At 36.8% G+C, this 16886-nt stretch overlaps 1 protein-coding gene across 1 annotated transcript in view; it reads right to left on the bottom strand.

The window, feature by feature from the left end:
• Positions 1-16282, bottom strand: part of LOC123536194 (calmodulin-lysine N-methyltransferase-like) — a 63428-nt gene extending 47146 nt beyond the window's left edge. The window contains exons 1-3 of the mRNA XM_053549131.1: positions 16162-16282; positions 6941-7026; positions 4159-4328 (exon numbers count right to left, since the gene is read on the bottom strand). Coding sequence (XP_053405106.1) covers positions 4159-4328; positions 6941-7018 — 248 coding nt within the window. The 5' untranslated portion in view covers positions 7019-7026; positions 16162-16282. The remainder of the gene's footprint in view (positions 1-4158; positions 4329-6940; positions 7027-16161) is intronic.
• Between the last annotated feature and the right edge of the window lie 604 nt (positions 16283-16886).

Here is a 16886-nt window from a genome sequence, read left to right as displayed (position 1 = left end):
GGGGTTTCAATGAAACCATCTGAACAAACACGAGGGAGGATCTTACCAAGATGGTAAACAGCAAGCTGGTTAAGTCTGGCTAATAGTTTCAGGACAGAAAACATATACTAACACCTTAAGTGTTGCCGAACATCCACCTACTTGTGGCTTACCAGGTGTTTGAAATCTTTGGTTTACTCTGCTATGAAGGTCTGTTCATATCTACTCCAGAAGGTTATTTCTATACTCATATTTTTATAACAGAAAGACAATTGCTGAAGCATGAATATTAAAAACAAGAGCACCGCCTTGCGGGTGCAGACGCTTATCTGATTTTCTGTCTCTGTATAATAGAAATATTGTCCTACCCATGATTTCCTAAGTCCAAAAGGGGCCATAAGTTTTGCAAAAAGCAATGTAGAGTTACGGTACTTCTTGTGCAGAGTCAGCTTTAAATGGGGATTAAGTGCTTTGAGTTTTAAAGCAATAGCTTTGACCGTTCAGGAGAAAAGTGGACCTAAACACAAAACTTAACCAAGAAATCTGATATTTTCTAAGTCCAAAAGGGGCCATAATTCTTGCAAAAAGCAGGCTTGAGTTATGTTTCTTGCTGTACAGAGTCAGCTTATGATGGTGAACCAGTGTTACAAGTTTCAAAGCAATAGCTTTGATAGTTTAGGAGAAAAGTTGACCTAAACATAAAATTAACCAAGAAATCTGATTTTCTAAGTCCAAAAGGGGCCATAATTCACAATAGGCTGAAGTTTTGTTTCTTGCTGTACAGGTCAGCTTATGATGGGACGTGACAATAACAATAGCTTGATAGTTAGAGAATTACTCAACATCAAATTAACGTCTTTCTAGCAAACTATCACTAGCGTTTGTGCACAGCTGATGGAAAAGTTGAATTTCAAACTTGATCATTAGGGCAACCCCGCAACCCCGACGCCGATCAAGTGATGACAATAACTCATCATTTTTGTTCAAAAAATCAGATGAGCTAAAAATGGATCCCTATCTGTTCGCGCACAGGACCTTCTTTGTGGTAAACAATGAACTCTAACATCAGGGAGCTCGGAAAATCAAAATTTTCGTCCTGAGCACAGGTTTTTGCATAAAAACATATGAACCATGGGAAGACGCAGCTATATACCATTGCTTTTTTTATCGTTACATTTGTTTTATTAGTTGACACAAGTCCAAATGAAGATGGAATGTAGACGGAGGGTACTGGCTCGGATGAACATTGTTCGGTGTTTATGAAACTTAAATACGGCTTTCCTTGAATATAGCAAGTATCTAGTACCTTAGATGTGATCCCATCTTATTTGTAAATACACTTTATGTGGCTATTTTCATCATATTTCTTTAAAAACGCCCTACTTCTTGACTCTCTGCACCTGGCACAGGAACCCTTTTTGACAAGATTTTCTATCGGCACCTGCACCCTCAACTTCAATGTTAGAATTTTGAGATGGTATTCTTATTGAAAACAACAATCTTTTCTAAGGGAAATAAATCATGGTGTTTAATATGCTTTTAAATCAAAAATAAATTAGCAATTTCACATAACATGCATATTTAAATTTTATTATCAAATTTATCTATACCTTAGTGATACTCAAATCACTTTTAAAGTAGTTTTTGTATAATTTGATTTGATAAAAAGTGTGGCTATTCATGCATAGCTAGTCTGTAAAGGGGGCATTTCAGCGTCACATCAGTACCATAACAAACCCCCATCCACCCGGCCATACAAGTCTGTATTATTACATACTCGTGAGCTACAATGGTACCGGAAACGTCAATATTTTTCCATACACTGATGCCTGACTTTTATATCAGGTGACGTAATTTAATGTGTGTCGTGGCATTAATTCTTTTATTTAGTTCAGTATTGTCAATCTTACTCAGGCTACTGAACAAATTTATGATAGTTACGTTACATTTATACATGTACATGCATATGTAACAAGAGGGTCATGATGACACTGAATCGCTCACATGATTAATAAGAGCCACTTGTTTAAAATGGCAAACTGATGCTAAAATATTAGAAAGTTGGTCAGTAGGTCACATTCATGGTCACTGAAAGTCAGATTTAAGATCGGTGTGCAAACCTGTACATGTCATCCAAATTTCAAGGCTGTATCTCTAAAACCAAGACAGTAAGTCAGTAGGTCAAGGTCACAGTCAAGTGACCTCTAATCACTCGGGGTCATCAGGTAATTATAATTAAGCAGTCTAGGAAATATCTGTTAATATCTGAAGTATTTATTCCTATAAAACTCATATAACAAGTGACCCCCAGGACTGGGCCTCTTTTCATCCTAGGGGCATAATTTGAATAATTTTGGTAGAGGACCACAAGGCAATGCAACATATCAAATATAAAAAGCCTAGGCCTTGCAGTTTCAGACAAGAAGATTTTTAAAGTTTTTTCCTATATATATATGTAAAACTTGAGATCCCCACGGTGCAGGGCCTCTTTTCACCCCAGGGTATAATTTGAACAATTTTGGTAGAGGACCACAAGGCAATGCTACATACCAAATATCAAAAGCCTAGGGTTTGCAGTTTCAGGCAAGAAGATTTTTAAAGTTTTTCCTATACAAGTATATATAAAATTGGGATCCCCCGGGGCAGGGCCTCTTTTCACCCCAGGGTTATAATTTGAAAAATTTTGGTAGAGGACCACAAGGCAATGCCACATACCAAATATCAAAGGCCTAGGTCTTGTGGTTTTAGACAAGAAGATTTTTGAAGTTTTTTCCTATATAAGTCTATGTAAAACTTGTGACCCCCCAGGGCGGGGCCACTTTTTACCCTAGGGGCATAATTTGAACAATCTTCATAGAGGACCATTAGATGATGTCACACGCCAAATATCAAGGCTCTATGCCTTGCGGTTTTGGACAAGAAGATTTTTAAAGTTTTTCCTTTCGGTTGCCATGGAAACCAGAGTTCTGCATGGAATTCAATTCTTTGAACAATTTTGAAAGGGGGCCATATAAGGATCATTCCTGTGAAGTTTAGTGTAATTCTGCCCCGTGGTTTTTAAGAAGAAGATTTTTTTAGAAAATGTTGACGGACGGACAACGCACGTCGCACGATGACTGACGACGGACATTGAGCGGTCACAAAAGCTCACCATGAGCCTTTGGCTCAGGTGAGCTAATAAAAAGGTTATTATCTTTGCATCGGTAAATATGCACTCGTTCGTTAGCGGAGTCGCGCAATATTTCCGCTGCAGAACTTGTGCATATTTCCCGACCTATAATTATTGTGTTGCTTTTAAATACGAATACCATCTCACAGCTGAAGTGCCGGTGCCGATAGAAAATTAATTTCCTCCGAGAGGGTTCCCATGCCAGGTGCAGAGAGCCAAGATGCATAAGTAATAAAAAGGTTATCTTTATCTTTGCACTCGTTCATTAGTAGAGTCACGCAATATTTGCGCTGCAGAACTTGTGCATATTTCCCGACCTATAATAGTCCTCATAGTTCTAACACGAAAGTGCCGGTGCTGATAGAAAATTAACTGTGTCTGAGAGAGTTCCCGTGCCAGGTGCAGAGTCAAGAGGGATCCTGTGAGGCAAAATTGCGCCAACTGAGAGGGATCCAGTGCATTAACGAAATCAGAAGTAGGGCATTTTTGAGGAAACATGATGAAAATAATCAAATAAAGTGTATTTACAAATAAGATGGGACCAATGGCTTCACATCTAAGGTACTAGGTACTTGCTATATTCAAGGAAAGTCGTATTTAAGTTTCATAAACATCGTACAATGTTCTTACGAGCCAGTACCCTCCGTGTATATAGGCATATAATGGTATATAGCTACGTCTTTCCGCGGTTCATATGTTTTTATGCACAAACCTGTGTTCAGGATGAAAATTTCAATTTTTCCAAGCTCCCTGACATTGGAATTCTTTGTTTACCACAAAGAAGGTCCTGTGCTCGAACAGAGAGGGATCCGTTTTCTCATTTACCACAGAGAGGGATCCGATATGCATACACACCGTGGTAATGTTTGTAATTTTATCAACTATTAAAATATTCTTTTTAAATTTCAATTATGTCCGCCACTGTCAGCAGTGCCAGGGAAGAAACAATTATGGAAATGATATGCTTAAATAGCAGCTAAAACTACTTCAATCACTCACAGATATCTAACCTGATATACATCTTAAAGTGTGGCCATTTCTCAGCTGTGTAAATAAACCAGTCCTCTTCTCTATCAGTTCCATCATCTTGCTGTGTCTGTAGAACATTAAATGACTTGAACCTTCTCACTGATGCTCTATTTTCACTTGTAAGCAATGATGATCTACCATTGATAAGAATCTATATTAAATTAAAAAAAAGCATTGTGCAAACCACCATGGAATCTAAGAGATCAAGTTTTTGTGAACAAGTTACTCACATTATGTATTAACAAACTACTTGCTTAAAGTTTTGGTGAACAAGCTACTCGGTCAGAGTTTTGGTAAACAATCTTATTCATTCACTGTTGTTGGTAAACAATCACTCAAAGATTTGGCAAACTATCTACTAACTCAGTTTTGGTAAACAATTAATAGAGAAGAACCATGCCCTCTGGTAGCCATGTTTCAGAATGATTTAAACATGATCTTGGTAGAAGGTCACACAAGGACTATTTGTGTAAAATTATTTTAAAATCAGGCCAGCAGTTTCACATAAGATTTTTATTTCAAGTTTCCTCTGTATACTTATAAGGAAATGTGACTACGCCTTTTGATGAATCGGAATAATTTGAACAATCTTGGTAGAAAAGGATCATTTGTATGAAATTATTTTAAAATTGGACCAGCAATTTAGGAGATGTCATTTGAATATTTTTCTATTTTTAGCTCTGGTGGCCCCTATGTGCAACCTTGACCTTTGAGCTAGGGAACTGGATGTTGCATGTGACATGTCATCTTGTTATGGTGATTATTTGCATCAAGTTGTTTGAATATCTATGTATGCATAAATATGTTACAGATGGGACAAGATTTTGTGCACAGACGCACCCGCACATTAACACATAAACAGGTGCATTACTATATGCAACCACACCTCCAACTTTTAATTGCGGGGCCATAAAAATGTTTTATTGAAAATGTCAACAAGAGAGTCATGATGATACTGGATCGCTCACCTGAGTAATATGATCTACATGTTTCAAATATCAAACTGATGCTAAAATATTAAGAAAGTAGGTCAGTAGGTCACAATCATGGTCACTGAAAGTCAGTTTAACCCTTAGACTGCTGGCGGCAGATGATTCTGCCTTTGCGACCAGTGCAGACCAAGATCAGCCTGCACATCCGTGCAGTCTGATCATGGTCTGCACTGTTCGCTATTCATTCAGTAAATTTTCAGTGAAAACCCCTTTGAATAATAAGTGGTACTGTCCAAATTGAAAGATGGACCAGTCCATTATAGAAATATAGCAGGGTAAGGGTTAAAGATCAGTGTGCAAAACTGTATATGTCATCCAATTTCAAAGCTGTATCTTAAAAAACAAAAATGTAAGGTCAAAGTCAAGTCAACCCTAATTACTTGGTGTCATCAGGTAATTAAAGTTAAACAGTCTAGGAAATATGATTAGATAATTTTTGAAGTATTTTTTCCTATATAACTCATATAACAAGTGACCCCTGGGGCAGGACCTCTTTTCACCCCAGTGTAATAATTTGAACAATCTCGGTAGAGGACCACAAGACAATGCTAAATACCAAATATCAAAGGCCTAGGGCTTGTGGTTTTACGCAAGAAGATTTATAAAGTTTTTTCCTATATAAGTCTACGTAAAACTTGGGACACCCAGGGTGGGGCCTTTTTTCACCCCAGGGGCATAATCTGAACAATCTTGGTAGAGGTTACATACCAAATATCAAAACCTTGGGCCTGTGGTTTTAGACAAGAAGATTTTCTATAAGTTTATATGAACCATGTGACCCCCAGGGCAAGTGATATTGGACCCTAGAGGGATAATCGAACAATCTTGGTAGAGGACCACTAGAGAATGCTACATACCAAATATCAAAGCCCTAGGACCTGTGGTTTTGGACAAGAATATTTTCAAAGTTTTCCCTATACAAGTCTATGTGAACCATGTTACCCTCGGGGCGGGCCATATTTGACCCTAGGGGAATAATTTGAACAATCTGGGTAGAGGAACACTAGATGATGCTACATACCAAATATAAAAGCCCTAAGACCTGTGATTTTGGACAAGATTTTTAAAGTTTTTCGTTTTGGTTGCCATGGCAACCAGTTCTGCATGGATTTCAATTCTTTGGGCGATTTTGAAAGGAGGCCATCAAGGATCATTCCTGTGAAGTTTGGTGTAAATCTGCCCAATGGTTTTGAAGAAGAAGATTGTTTTAGAAATTGCTGACACACGAGGCACAACAGTAATCAAGCAGTCACAAAAGCTCACCTTGAGCCTTTGGCTCAGGTGCGCTAAAACCTGTTGGAAAATATTCTTTGATCTAAATTCTTTGAGCTAAAGATCTTGCATGTGACACATCACCTTGTTTGGTGAATGTTTCTGCAAAGATATCTGAACATCCATCCATTCAAGGTTTTTGATCAGACAAGAAAAACTTCCTGTATCATCGATCTCTCCAAGTTTAGCCTTGAACTTTAAGATAGCTGTCTGGGTCTTGCGCAAAACACATCATCTTGTTATGGCAAATGTTTATTTCATATAACTCTACAACTTCTCTGACTGGACAAGAAAAGTACCTAAAATATTTGACCTTGAAGTGTGACCTTTGGGCTAGGGTTTTTAGTCTTGTGCAAAATTGCTAAAAAATGCAACAATGCATGGCAAAATTATTAACCAGACAAGAATGGGACAGACTGATGCAGGAGACAAGTTTATAGCCCCTCAACTAGTAGGGGATAAATAAATAAAATAAAAAGACTGTGACTTAGTGAATTACCTCTTTTAAAATCTTCCACCTTTGTACTGCAATGGTATCTTGGTCAATTTTTCTCTTCTTTGCACAAGGAGAGGACATTCTTCTTCCTGGTTTAAAAATAACAAAGACTGATTCAGCAGTCACTAAACTAAATGAGCTGTCACAGGAGACAGCACTCTTGATTATTTTGATGTGGCACATCTGAGGAAGATGCAGCTGTCACTGGTGTTTAACGACTCCAATGTGAATGAAGACAATAGACAATAGTTTAAGTCTGTGTCAAATGTATTTAGTAACAAAAGCTGTCTGTTGACAGTGCACTAGACTATTCGAAGAAATGATGGATGTATGGGGTCAATTTTCAGACAAAAGAAGAAAAATATATAAGACAAACAATGTACCTGTATCTGTGGATTTGGATAAGTCTTGCACTACATGGAAATGTTTGACCATGATGGTAAGCAAGTGTTAAAAGTTTCAAAGCCATATATCAAACAGTTTAGACAAAATAATATGGAATGGTATGCAAAACTTAACTAATTTCTATGTCAAAAAAGGCCATAACTGAGCTAAAGTCCTTGTCCTAGCTAGGTAGTCTTGTCTACAAATGTAGACTATGATGGTAAACAAGTGGTCCAAGTTTCAAAGCCATATGACAAAAGGTTAGGAAAAATATGGACTGGTAAAGTTTAACTGATTTCCAAGTCCAAAAAGGGTCATAATTCAGCCAAAATAGTTGACAGAGTTATGTACTCTTGCCTACATGTACAGATGGTGATCATGATGATTAACAATTGTTCAAAGTTTCAAACCCACACATCAAATAATTTTGATAAAACGTTGACTTGTACAAAAACTGAACCAATTTCCAACTAGAATGTGTCTGTAGGACAGGTGTGCCCCCCAACTGGTACATTTGTCACAAATATGGGGAAATCATTCAAATGTTTGCAGTCTTAATGGGGTATAGCCTCAAAAAAAAAATATGAAATGGATTCATTATTCTATACCATATACTTTTTGAGCTATGAGCATCACAAACAAAAAATCCACTATTTTGGCTATTTCAAGGGCCATAACTCTGTATTAAACGCTAAAATTCTCAAAAAGAATGCCAAGTGTGCAAGGTTACATTATGATAAAGACTCAAGCAAGGTTTCATGAATTTACATTAAATACTTTTTGAGTGAGGCACATAATTAGGTGAAAATGTGCATTTTTTTACCATTTCAGGGGCCATAACTCTAGAAATAGGGGGCGGACCCAGATGAAAAATAGGAGGTGGGCTGGTTCATATCATGATAAAGATTCATGCAAGGTTTCATCAATTTATATCAAATACTTTTTGAGCTAGGCGTGTCACAAGGTGAAAATGTGCATTTTTGACTATTTCAGGGGCCATAACTCTAGAAATAGGGGGCGGAGCCAGACGAAAAATAGGAGGTGTGCAAGTTCATACCATGATTAAGACTCATGCAAGGTTTCATCAATTTATATCAAATACTTTTTGAGCTAGGCGTGTCACAAGTTGAAAATGTGCATTTTTTACTATTTCAGGGGCCATAACTCTAAAATTAGGGGGCAGAGCCAGACAAAAAAAGAAGGTGCGCAAGTTCATATCATGATAAAGACTCATGCAAGGTTTCATTAATTTATATCAAACACTTTTTGAGCTAGGCGTGTCACGAACTTCGGACAGACGGACGGACTGAAGGACGGACGAACGCACGGGCAGACGAACAAGAGCAAATCTATATGCCCCCACCACTCATGGGGGGGGCACAAAAAGGGTCATGATTCAGCCAAAATAGTTAACAGAGTTATTTATTTTTGCCTACAGATGGAAATGATGATGCTAAGCAAATGTTCACAATTTCAAAGCCACACATTAAATAGTTTTGACAAAACATTGACTTGTACAAAAACTGAAACATTGACTTGTACAAACACTGAACCAATTTCTAGGTCCAAAAAGGGCTGTAATTCAGCCAAAATAGCTTACAGAGTTATGTACTCTTGCCTACAGATGGAAATCATGATGATAAACAGGTGTTCAAAGTTTCAAAGCCACATGTAAAATAGTTTTTATCAAAACGTTGACTTGTACGAAAATTGTACCATTTTCCAAGTCCAAAAAGGGTCATAATTCAGCCAAAATAGTTTACAGAGTTAAGTATTCTTGCCTACTGATAGAGACTGTTATAATAAACAAGTGATAAAAGTTTCAAAGCCAAATGTCAAACAGTTTACACAAAATATGAACTGGTACGAAAAACTTAACCAAGATTTGTAAGTTCAAAGGGACCATAATTTAGCCAAAATCCTTGATGGAGTTATGTACTCTTGCCTAAAACTGGACATGGTTATGGTACACATGTTGATGGTACACAAGTGTTGAAAGTTTCAAAGCTTTATCTCAAAAGGTTTTGTCAAAATCTGGTCTGGTACAAAAAACTTAACCAAGATGTGACGCTGACGCCTGGGTGAGTAGGATAGCTCTACTTATTCTTTGAATAGTCAAGCTAATAATAGAGACAGTAAAAAGAGGGCATAACTTGTAACATATCAGTGCTAGAGTTATAAAACTTGTGTCATATAACTTTGGTGATGATGTGGAACAACCATTTTAAGTTTAAACCATTTAGTAACAAGTGATATGGTGAAGAAACATCAAAACTAAACTGAAATTCTAAGTAAAAAGGAGATATAATTCATGAAGTATTTGCACCACAGTTATTGCCCTTGTATCATATGACGAGGACAAGATATGGAACAACTATTTTAAGTTTAAATCGAAGTCATTAAGTAACAACAAAGATACAGTGAAAGTGCACCAAATGTAACCTAAAATTCTAAGTCAAAAGCAGGCATAATTTATGGAGTACTGGTGCAAGATTTGAGGCCCTAGTGTCGTATGTTGTGGGTGATGATGTGGAACAACTAATTTTGAATCATATCTGGTGAGAAAAGGTGCACCAAAACTTAAACCTGAAATTTTAAGAAGAAAGGTGATATAACTCATGAAATATTGGCACCAGACTTTCGGCCTTTGTGTCATAAGGTGTGGGTGATGTGGACCAACTATGTTAGGTCTGAATCAAATCCATTACAAACAAGAGCTGTCTCCATAGGGTGACACATGCCCCCGATGGCACTTTGAATAAATAGTTATGGCTGATGTTAGAGTTTAGGACCTTTGACCTACAGACCTGGGTCTTGCGTGCGACATGTCGTCTTGCTGTGGTTCACATTCATGCCAAGTTATTTGAAAATCCATCCATGGATGACAAAGATATGGACCGGACACGAATGCACTATCATGAAAAATGACCTTTAACGTCTAAGTGTGACCTTGACCTTTGAGCTACGGACCTGGGTCTTGCGCCCGACACGTCGTCTTACTGTGGTACACATTCATGCCAAGTTATTTGAAAATCCATCCATCGATGACAAAGATATGGACCGGACACGAAAATTGCGAACAGACTGACAGACCGACAGACGGACAGACGGTTCAAAAACTATATGCCTCCCTTCTGGGGCATAAAAACCCCAAAGATATAGTGAAAATGCATCAAAATTAATCTAAAATTAGAGTAAAAGGGGGCATAATTCATGAAAAATTGGTGCCAGAATTATAGACCTTGTGTCAGATGATGTGGGTGATATGTGGAACAATTATTTCAAGTTTGAATCAAATCCATCTAGTAATTACTGAGATGGAGTGAAAGTGCACCAAAACTTTAACCTGAAATTCTAAGTAAAAATGGAATAATTCATGAAATACTGGTGCAATAGTTATGACCCTTATGTTATATATGTGGGTAATGATGAGTAATAACTATTTCAAGTGTGAAGCAACTCCATCAAGTAAGGTAGCGTTTCTAATTTTGGCGTAGCTAAAAAAAGGATTTGTAACTGAGTTACCAACGTCCCCCACCTAGAGACATTTTTCACAAAACATATTGCATGCCAATACAACATCTTTTAAGTAACATATTACCAATGTATATAAATCATAACTATATATCATATAATTCATGAAGATGTTATGAAATTTGAAAGTGTCGGGAAATCTATAATTGGTAAATGCTCTCAAATGCTAATATCTGTTTAAAGATTTAGCGTGATCTTATTTCTAAATTGGTAAGGAAAAATAAATAGAAATACAATGAAATATTTTAACATATTAAAGGGAGGTTATCAATAAACGAAAGAAATGCATGACACTTATATGGTACTAAAAAACTTGTTAGCTCTACACTTAGTGTGATACTAGTGTCACTAGTATCACCCTAATCTACTGCAACCCTGCATTTACCTATATATACCATTAAGTTATAACTTGTGTCCTGGACCGTACACAAAGTGTGATGGAAGGACTGAAGGAAGGTCGCATCCTATTTCTATGTCCCCAACCTTGCTCGGAAGGTCGCAGCCTATTTCTATGTCCCCCATCTTTTTTCGAAGGCAACTATCTATCAGCATCATATTCATTGTTTAAGATATTAAATCAAACGACATTACTTAGATACTAAAACAACAACGCAACAAATGATAATATTACATATCTTTTTTCTGTTAGTGAAATTAATTAAATAATTCATCAATTGCAAATAAATCAAAAGAATGCACGGAAAACTTATTCTTGCATAAATTAAGTAGGTATTGTTCCTACCTTAAGGCCGTGTTTATTATTTTTCATATGATGTTTTTAAGTTATTCAATGTATGTAAAAATTACAGTCAATTGAATGTTTGTTTAAAGATGATTGAACAGGGGATTTAAACAAATTTTCGATTCTCTGAAGTGCATGGTTGTGCCGTAAGTTGAAAATGAAATTTTATGTCATTCTATTTGTCATATATGAGAGAATTGTGAATAACGTAATTATCCGTATTCAAAGTAGTAAGTACTCATTTCTGCTTAAAAGGACAGGGGAATCGTGCTGTTCCATCATTGGCCAAAATGGTATCTTCTGCAGTTATTTTCGATGTGTGGCTCAAAGGTTTTGTCAATGGGCCAAGAAGTTATCTGACTAACAAAATCTTAGTGAATTACATATTTCTTGATTTATATAAATCACACGTTCTAAGATAAGATTATTATGTAGGATAAATTTTATTTCGAGTCTGCAAGACAGAGAACAAAGTGAAACAAGAGCTCTGCCAAGCAGGGCAATATATGCCTGAAGGGTTATATCAGAGGATGGGAGCAAAATTTAAAGAACATGACTGTTAAAGCCCAAAGGACAGGAACAACAAAGGGAAGAAATTACAAAAAAATAATTCTAAGTCCACCACAAAAAAATCTTTACCAGGTACAGAAATGTCAAAATACACCTAAAAATTGGAGGTACCATCCATGTTGTACCACAGAAAAGTGGTTTCGGTTTTTCTCTATGGCCAATAATAAAAGTTACAAAATAAGCTATTAATAGTAACATAAAAGGGAAGTAATTAAATAAAAAAAAATATTGTAAGTGAACAAAAAAGGGATCTGCCAAATAAAATCAAGAACACCGCAATATACACACGAAACAAGATGGTCACTGATCCTAAAGCGCTCACCTGTGTACAAGGCTTCAAGTGTGTCTGTATAAGTACAGATTTAAGTTTCTGTTAGCCTAAATTATACACAGTCACACACATTTTTGAACCTAGGGCAATAATTTGAATAATTACGACAGAAATTACAATCTGATATCACACGCCAAATATCAAAGCTCTAGCCGTTCTTGATTCAGAGAAGAAGATTTTCAATGTTTCTTATAGAAAAGCCTATAGTAAGTACAGGTCAGACACTGGGGCAGAGAGTCAAATCTTTATATTACATGCCAAATATCAAAGCTCTAGAGAAAAAGTCTGATAGCTAAAAACCTATTTTTAACCAAAAAGACCCTTATGTTCAATGAACCTGAACCATTTGAACAATTTTGAAAGAGGGCTACCCAGATATCATTTGTGTAAAGTTTCATCAAAATCCATTCCGTGGTTTTGGGGGAAATACTGTTTTAAAGAAATTGTTGATGAAAAGTGACCACACCCTCTGGCGGCCATGTTTTTTGATGAATCAGAAAAGTTTGAACTCTATTTGTAGAAGGTCTCACAAGAACCATTTCATTTTGTGTAAAATTATTTTAAAATTGGACTAGCAGTTTCATACATGACGATTTTTAAAGTTTGCACTATATACATATAGGGAAAAGTGACCATGCCCTCTGGCAGCCATGTTTTTTGACGAATCAGTATAATTTGAAAAATCTTGGTAGAGGGTCACACAAGGACCATTTGTGTGAAATTATTCTAAAATCGAGCCAGCAGTTTCACACAAGAAGATTTTTAAAGTTTCAATTATATGCATATAGGGAAAAGTGACCTGGCAGCCATGTTTTTTGACGAATCAAAATAATTTGAACAATCTTGGTAGAGGGTCATTCAAGGACCATTTGTGTAAAATTATTTTAAAATCAGGCTAGCAGTTTCACACAAGAAGATTTTTTTAATTTCCACTATATACATATAGGGAAAAGTGACCATGCCCCCTGGCGGCCATGATTTTTGACAAATCGGTATAATTTGAATAATCTTGGTAGAGGGTGACATAAGGACTATTTGTGTGAAATTGTTTTAAAATCGAACCAATGGTTTGGGAGGAGATATCGTTTGAAGATTTTTCTATTTTTAGCTCTGGCGGGCCCCTATGTGCAACCAAGCGGAACCGTTTGAACAAATTTGGTAGAGGACCATCCAAGGAACATCCATGCCAAGTTTCATCAAAATCCATTGAATGGTTTTGGAGGAGATGTCTTTTAAACACAACTGTTGACGACAGACTGACGAACAGGCGCACGACGGACAACGGAAACAGTGTGATCACAATAGCTCACCCTGAGCATTGCTCAGGTGAGCTAACAAAGTCATATGATCTTTGACCCCTAAGAGTGACCTTGACCTTGAAGCAAGTAATCCGAAACATGCGCTCTGCATGTCGTCTCGATGTGGTGTACATTTGTGCCAAGTTTCTTTCAAATCCTTCAAGCAGTTCAAGAGTTACAGGGTGGACACGAAACAAACTCATATGACTTTTGACCCCCGAGTGTGACCTTGACCTTGAAGCAAGCTATCTGAAAGATGCGCTCTGCACGTCGTCATGATGTGGTAAACATTTGTGTAAAGTTTCTTCGACATCCTTCAAGGGGTTCAAGAGTTACAGAACGGACATGAAATTGCTAACGGACGGACGAACAGACGGACACCGGGGGTATAACATAATATGTCCCTTCCGGCGTACAATAAGCGACAGGTGCTTTTGAACAGACTCTGCAACATAGTTCTATGCAACAAAATAAATATTTAATTTTAACAAGAGCTTGTCGAACACGAAATGCCTCCCTTGATGTATTCAGTTACTGCACAAGGAACAGAAATCCTTTGGTCACTGTGCACGGACGGGATCAATAATTATGGGTCATTTACCAGTCATAGGTGACTTCTGTATCAAATCATTCAAATGAGGTCTTAAACCAAAGCTTTCTCTAGTTATTTGGCAAAAATAAGTTCTGTTGTTCTGCATCAATGTGACCTTGACCTTTGACCTACTGACCTCAAAATTAATACGGGTCATCTGCCAGTCATGATCAACCACCCTATTAAGTTTCATGACCCTAGGCCAAAGAGTTCTCAAGTTATCAGCCAGAAACAGTTTAACTGTTCTCGGCCACTGTGACCTTGACCTTCAGCCTACTGACCTCAAAATAAATGGGGGTCATCTGCTTGTCATGACCAACCTCCCTATTAACTTTCATTATCCTAGACTCAAGCATTCTTCAGTTATCATCCAGAAACCATTTAACTGTTCCGGGTCACTGTGACCCTGACCTTTGACCCACTGACTCAAAATCAATAGGGGTCATCTGCTGGTCATGACCAACCTCCCTATCAGCTTTCATGATCCTAGGCCCAAGGGTTCTGAAGTTATCATCCGGAAACGGTCCGTTTAGCTGTTCCTGGTCACTGTGACCTTAACCTTTCACCTACTGACCTCAAAATCATTAGGGGTCATCTGCTGGTCATGAACGACCTCCCTATGATAGGGAGGTCGTTCATGACCAGCAGATGATCCCAATTGATTTTGAGGTCAGTAGGTTTAAGGTAAAGGTCACAGTGACCCAGAACAGTTAAACGGTTTCCGGATTATACCTCAAGAACACTTGGGCCTAGGATTATGAAAGTTGATACTGAATGGTAATTTTGATATTTTAAATTCTACAAGTTATTTGTGATGAAGCGTCAAATCTAAAGCTACGGGAATAGGAGAAACTCTTGATCCATTTCAGTGGTAGAGGGTGGTATCAAATACTGTAACAAAATAATTAAACAGTCAGGGGTTTAACTGTTTTAAGTTATGTAACCTATTTCAGTTACTTTTTCAAGCAGTTTATAACCTGTATTAGTTATAAAATATAGTTAACTCAGGTAAGTTATTCAAAAAAAGTTTTAAATTTGCTGTTCTCACAAAGTGACCTTTAAAGTGAAATTAGTAGCAAACTGTGGTTAATCAAATTCTCTTTTAGTCTGATCATGACCTGATAAGCATAATGGGATGTTAAGAGTTTTATAGCTTTAAAACTTTTGTGTAAGACTTTATCAACCTTGCGTACAGATTTTTATTGCATGGCTGGAAAGATAAAAGTTCAAGGATTCAGGAAATAATTGCATTAATTAGTCTCATTCAAAATGAGGAATTTGCACAGGAGGGCTTTGTAATATTTTATGATAACTGAAACAAGTTATGAAAATATAAGCAGTAACTAAAATGGGTTAAAAAAGGCGATAACTTGAAACAGTTACACCCGTGACTGTTAAATGGGATAATTTCTGTAACATTTCATGGCTCCATCTGAAAGACAAGTGAATTGTCTACAAAATAACACCCAACCATAAAACAACCCTTTAGGCCCCTGAGAATATGAGAAAACAGGATAATCACAATACAAGAACAAACATCCTAACGATCGAAATGAAACGATTGCTTGAATAACACCGAAAAGAGTGGACATTACTGTCCGGAAACACTTTCCGTCCGGATACTGGTTCCAAACCAGTAACTGCTGTAGTTCAGTTACGACGTTGGGCTTGTTTAACTCTTCAGTCTAATTTCTTTCACTTTTTTCATACTGAGGTCGTTACTGAATCTTACTTAAAAAATAAATTTTATTTAATATCCATCAAACTTTTTACCCGTTTTGTTGTTTTGTTTGTTTTGGTGGTGTTGTTGTTGTTGTTTCTTTACCGGATGATCAGAGACCACCAATTCCGGTCGGTGTAACACCCCGGGACATCCCGTGATACACCAATTCAAATATCAACAAAATGGAAGTGTCTATGGGTACGGATCCGTACCACTAGACAAGCCTGTTAGGAGTTTCCTAGTGGTACGGACCTCCGTTTTTCTACAGATTAAGTGTCATCCACATTTCAAATTTTGTTGAAAATGAAATAACAATAAGACTTCAACCGCTATGACTAGATACCGGAAAGAGCCCTTTCCGCAAAAAGGACTTAACATGATCGGAAAGGGCCTGCCATATGTTTATTACTGGAATTTAGTTAATTATTTCTTCATATTTCATTATGACATAATAAAAGAAAATAAATTACAAAAAGAAAGTTATCAATTTGTTATTTTTAAATGAATTATAGACTTCATATTTCATTTAACAAATGAAAAAGAAAATAATTTAAAATAAAACAATTATTAATACTCGAATTTTAAATGAATTATAGATAAAACACGGGTCATGACATAAACCGCGCTGATCGGAAAGGGCTTAACATGATCGGAAAGGGCCTGCTGTTTGTTTATTATTGGAACTTATTTATTTATTTATTCATATTTCATTTATGAAATAGAAAAGAAAATAAATTATGAATTATGAAATAGCTATTTATGATTTTTAAATGAA

Source organism: Mercenaria mercenaria, chromosome 1 (genome assembly GCF_021730395.1).
Source record: "Mercenaria mercenaria strain notata chromosome 1, MADL_Memer_1, whole genome shotgun sequence".
Classification (NCBI taxonomy): Eukaryota; Metazoa; Mollusca; class Bivalvia; order Venerida; family Veneridae; genus Mercenaria; species Mercenaria mercenaria.
The sequence above is the reverse complement of the archived record's forward strand: the minus strand, read 5'-3'. Positions and strand labels throughout refer to the sequence as shown.